This window comes from Hesperophylax consimilis, chromosome 23 (genome assembly GCF_061612785.1).
Source record: "Hesperophylax consimilis isolate HC1 chromosome 23, BYU_Hcon_1.0, whole genome shotgun sequence".
Taxonomy (NCBI): Eukaryota; Metazoa; Arthropoda; class Insecta; order Trichoptera; family Limnephilidae; genus Hesperophylax; species Hesperophylax consimilis.
The window spans coordinates 14722569-14726890 of NC_142858.1; the positions used below are offsets into that span (position 1 = coordinate 14722569).

Genomic DNA, 4322 nt, shown 5'->3' on the forward strand with positions numbered 1-4322 from the left:
TGAGTTCGAACTTCGAGATTGTGAAAATTATGAGGGTGGCTTAATGAAATCTTATGTAAGCAGTAATCTGCCTCTTATTTTGATGGTTAATTTTTCGAAATTACGTCAACCTCGGAATAAAACTGTAGATGATTAATATAAAAATCTAAACTACACTGTCCGCCCGCCATTAAACAGACATTCTCCTTTACATATAAGATTACTTCAGATAAAATACCGCAATGGGCGAATAATAATATAAAATGTTTTCTCTTAGTCATTCATTGTTCTTTGTCCTTTGAAATTCATCAGTCCGCTTCATGTCTTCTCTCAATCTGCTCGCCTTGTAGAGAAATTGCCGGTCTTTTATTGAACTGAAAAACCAGTTTGAAGAATTTAAATTATATTTAAAGTTGGTTTATGTTTTAAAAAGTGAGTTGTGTTGTTAAACTGATCTTCCATGCCCTAATTTTTGTTGTTGTTTGGTTTTTCTCGTTTTTGGCAACGCAGTATTCCAATTTTCTTCGGAGAAGCCGAAAATCACCAGGTAAATACGAACACTTAACATAATATTATCTAAACATTTCATATTATTTTAATTTGTTTTAAATAGTATGCAATATATAATGTAAGAGTTCATTAACGCATTGTGGATCATATTACGTACTACTGTTCATAGCAAAATTATATTTAACAATGCATATTTATTAACATCTCTAAATAGTTTAAAACAATGTCATTATCCGCGTCTCTCTGTTTGTGCGCTTAGTTCATCTAAACTATACAACTTAGCTTGATTGGGTTTTCACTAACATTTTGAGGATTTCTTCCAGAAGGTTTGAATACACAATACATGGATATTATATTAATTGAAACTAGAGAAATTTAGAGCAACGCCGGGTACACGCAAATAACATAACTTATAATTAATATTCGCGAAGCATAATTAGTATTTAATATATGTAATTAACATTTATAATACACAATTATTAACATTTAAAATATTCATAATTAACATTTATATGAATTTATGATTTGAAAAAACATGAAAACTAAAAAATCGCGGAACATAATTAGGGGTGATTTGGTTACCCCTAGGGAAGTTCTACCTATGAACTTCTGCTTGACACTATTTTTTGTGAAAATTTATTTAATAACAAAAAACAGTTTATTCATTCAAGTTCTGCTGTATAATTATCATTACGCGAGATAGCTCTTTAACCTTCTGAATACAAAATCAAACTGTCAATGCTTTCAGAAGTGAAGATAGTATTATTATGCCAACGTCTGGACGATTTCGGCCCTTGGATTGGTCAAATTCAAATCTAATGTTTCGAGTAAATTCCGCATTCCGCCTTTGAGCAAAATAAATAAATCGTGCTTTACCGGCCGCAGGAGTAGTTTCCTTATAGCCCGACTAGCTGCCACGCATGGTAATAGGTACACATGAGAAATTGAATAATAATTTTATTGAATACCGAAAAGAAACTTAAACAAAATAAATAAAAGCCTTCAATTTCGACTCAGCGATAGTGATATTTGAGTTTAATTCCCGAGGCAGGAACATGGTCATAGTCACGTTTACAATAACTAAATTTAGTAACGTAAATATATCTCTTAAATAGGCACCTTAATACAGTAGTTATACAAAGTATCGCCAAAACAAGAAAAATTAGCGCGTGCTTAATTCTGAGCATCACCAATCTCATATTTGTCCAACAATAAAACATGCTTCGCAATAGACCATTATTACCCCGACGGATTGTTTAAAATCAAAATATATTAAACCAACCATAAACACAAAAGTTTCCTCATAACTAGATACCTATAATTAATTCAAGCGCAGAAACATTGGACGCTTCTACATTGTATATTTGTTTTCATCACGGTGTTTTGCGAAAAATATTTTAGTAATGTTTATCAAAACACAATATAAAAGCACTCGACCACTAAGCTATGTGTTCCACCTTGGTATAAATCATCTCACGACCTAATGACATATGTAATCAAAGCCCCAAAAGTAAGGTGGAACGAAATAAAAGTGGTGGGGTTGTAAGCCGTTGATAAACTGTCATCAAATTGTAATGGTTAAGATTATTTAGTTCACCCTATACCATAGGTATATATACTAGGTATATCAACCAAGTTTTTTAAACTTATTATGCTTTTGAAAATTTTTTAAGTATGACGCCGCTGCCGTAGAGATAGTTCAATAAAATTTATAGGGTAAATTAATTTATTATTACTATTTTTTTTTAATCGTCCTCGAATATTTTAAAAGCTTAGAATTTCAACTAACTTTGGGATTCAATGGTATCAAATTTTACGTAACATCATTGTGTTTTATGAGGAAAAATTGATAACTGGATAAAAAACCTCATACAAATGACAGGAAAAAGAAAAACAATAAGTTTTGAAGTTTATACTAAATTTTGCCATTATGATTGACTGAACCTAAATATTTAATTTTTTCATCGTTGGGCTGTATCCTTTTCAATTTGGTGGTCCTGCTGCACCTACATAAATGTGTCTACTTGCATATCTACTCTGTTGGGAGAAAAGCAGTTGGGAAAAAACAGTTTATAACATGTTACATTTTTCATGAAAAACAGTACCTACCTAAATTCCAATTATTTTGTGTGAAAAGGGAAACATTATTCTTCTGTACACCTTATTAGAAGCATGTATCTCAAAAAATCATATCATTTTGAAAAATAATCTATTGTAACTAAATGTTTCACAAAAAAATACAAAAAAAAATCATAACTCAAAAACTACAAAAAACGCGGAGCACACATAAGGGGGGACTATTTTGGGACACCCTATACATGAAAAAGATAAAATTAAAATGGTGTTTTACAAATTAAACTTCGTAGCAATAAATAATATATACATTTTACATTTGAATGAATATGGGATTTCTTAAATGTTTCACCGACAATTTTTATTTTCTTCTAATGGTACATATATTTTCATTTACAGAACAATCTTCGTTTCGCAAGGATAGTAGAGACAATATGCCTGGTCATCTGATCTTTAACCTGGTGTTCTTCCTGGAGTTCGTAACATCGATACGTCTTATGATGTTGATCGTTCACTTCTTCGTCCACAACAAAGACCCCGTGATTTCCAACAATCCATTTCCAATGTTCGTCATCATGAATATTGTGGTGATTATTTTGTTCCAAATATTTTTCGGTGAGTTCTTTGCATATACCCCTCCAGAAGAAGACGAAGTAGACGCGGAAAATTTTCAAGTTGAAGAAGAGGATATTGCTCCCAACTTTCAGCTCCATCTACATCCCGGTGAAGGCTTAGAATACGAATATATTTCTCCAGAGGAGAACGACGAAGATACGGAAACCACTCAAGATGAAGAAGACGATATCGAAGACGACGATTTTGATTACAACAATATCTCACTGTAGACATAGAATAAGAACATAAGAAAACAACGAAGTCACGAAAACTACTCAAGTTGAAGAAAGCGATATCCCTAACTTCTTTTGGTTCCAACAATTTTTCGCTGCTGGCATAGAACATGAATTCACTCATAAAAAAATATTTGTACTTGATCTGAATGGTGGTCTAACGGTCACCACAAAAAAAATAATTTTGTTATTTTATATCTCTGTGAAAGTTAACTATAAATGATTTCTAAATACCTTTTATAACTTGTTTATTCCATTTTGGTCATTAGCAATTAGTTCGTTATCCGCTTGTAACATCTTCAGAGAAAGTAAAGGAAATAAAAAATCTCAAAAATAACATTAGGTAATAATAATTACATGAGAATAAAATATTTTTTATACACCACTTTAATCAACAATATTCTACATTTTCTAAAGCCAGTTGCTTCTTTGTCCGAATAATGAAAATTAAAGAATTTGATAATAAAATAATAATTAGAACAAGTTTAATGATTTTAGATTATAACATTTTTCTCTGGGACATTATCTTCACGTGGTATCAATAAAAGAACATCGCAAAAAACAAATTTCAAATAAAAATAGGAAATTTGTTACTGAGGTCACATTCTTTTCAACATTTGTAAAAAAAATCTCGTAATAAAGGGAATTTTCAATTTAAAATTTGACATCGCTCTCGTAAATAATGGTTATTCTTGACTTGTACTCTTTATGCTTTGCATAATATTTTATTAGTGTTTAAGTTATGTACTTTATTACTATTGTTTTGGACTATCCAGGAATGTCAGAATTAAATATTTCAACTACTCCTCACTTCCTTCCACATCATAAAATATGCTATTATTATTATTTGTAGATGCAACAGTCTAAATGGCTCTCCGGGCCGTTGACTTAAAATTGTAGACTCTTGTGGCA

General features: G+C 31.0%; 1 protein-coding gene across 1 annotated transcript; it reads left to right on the forward strand.

Moving 5' to 3' along the window:
• The first annotated feature begins 307 nt into the window (after positions 1-307).
• Positions 308-3781, forward strand: LOC149412360 (uncharacterized). Its single transcript, XM_089646015.1, has 2 exons — positions 308-526; positions 2962-3781. Exon 2 carries the CDS (start codon positions 2997-2999, stop codon positions 3405-3407), a length of 411 nt encoding a protein of 136 aa, XP_089502141.1. The 5' UTR covers positions 308-526; positions 2962-2996; the 3' UTR covers positions 3408-3781.
• The last annotated feature ends 541 nt before the right edge of the window (positions 3782-4322 follow it).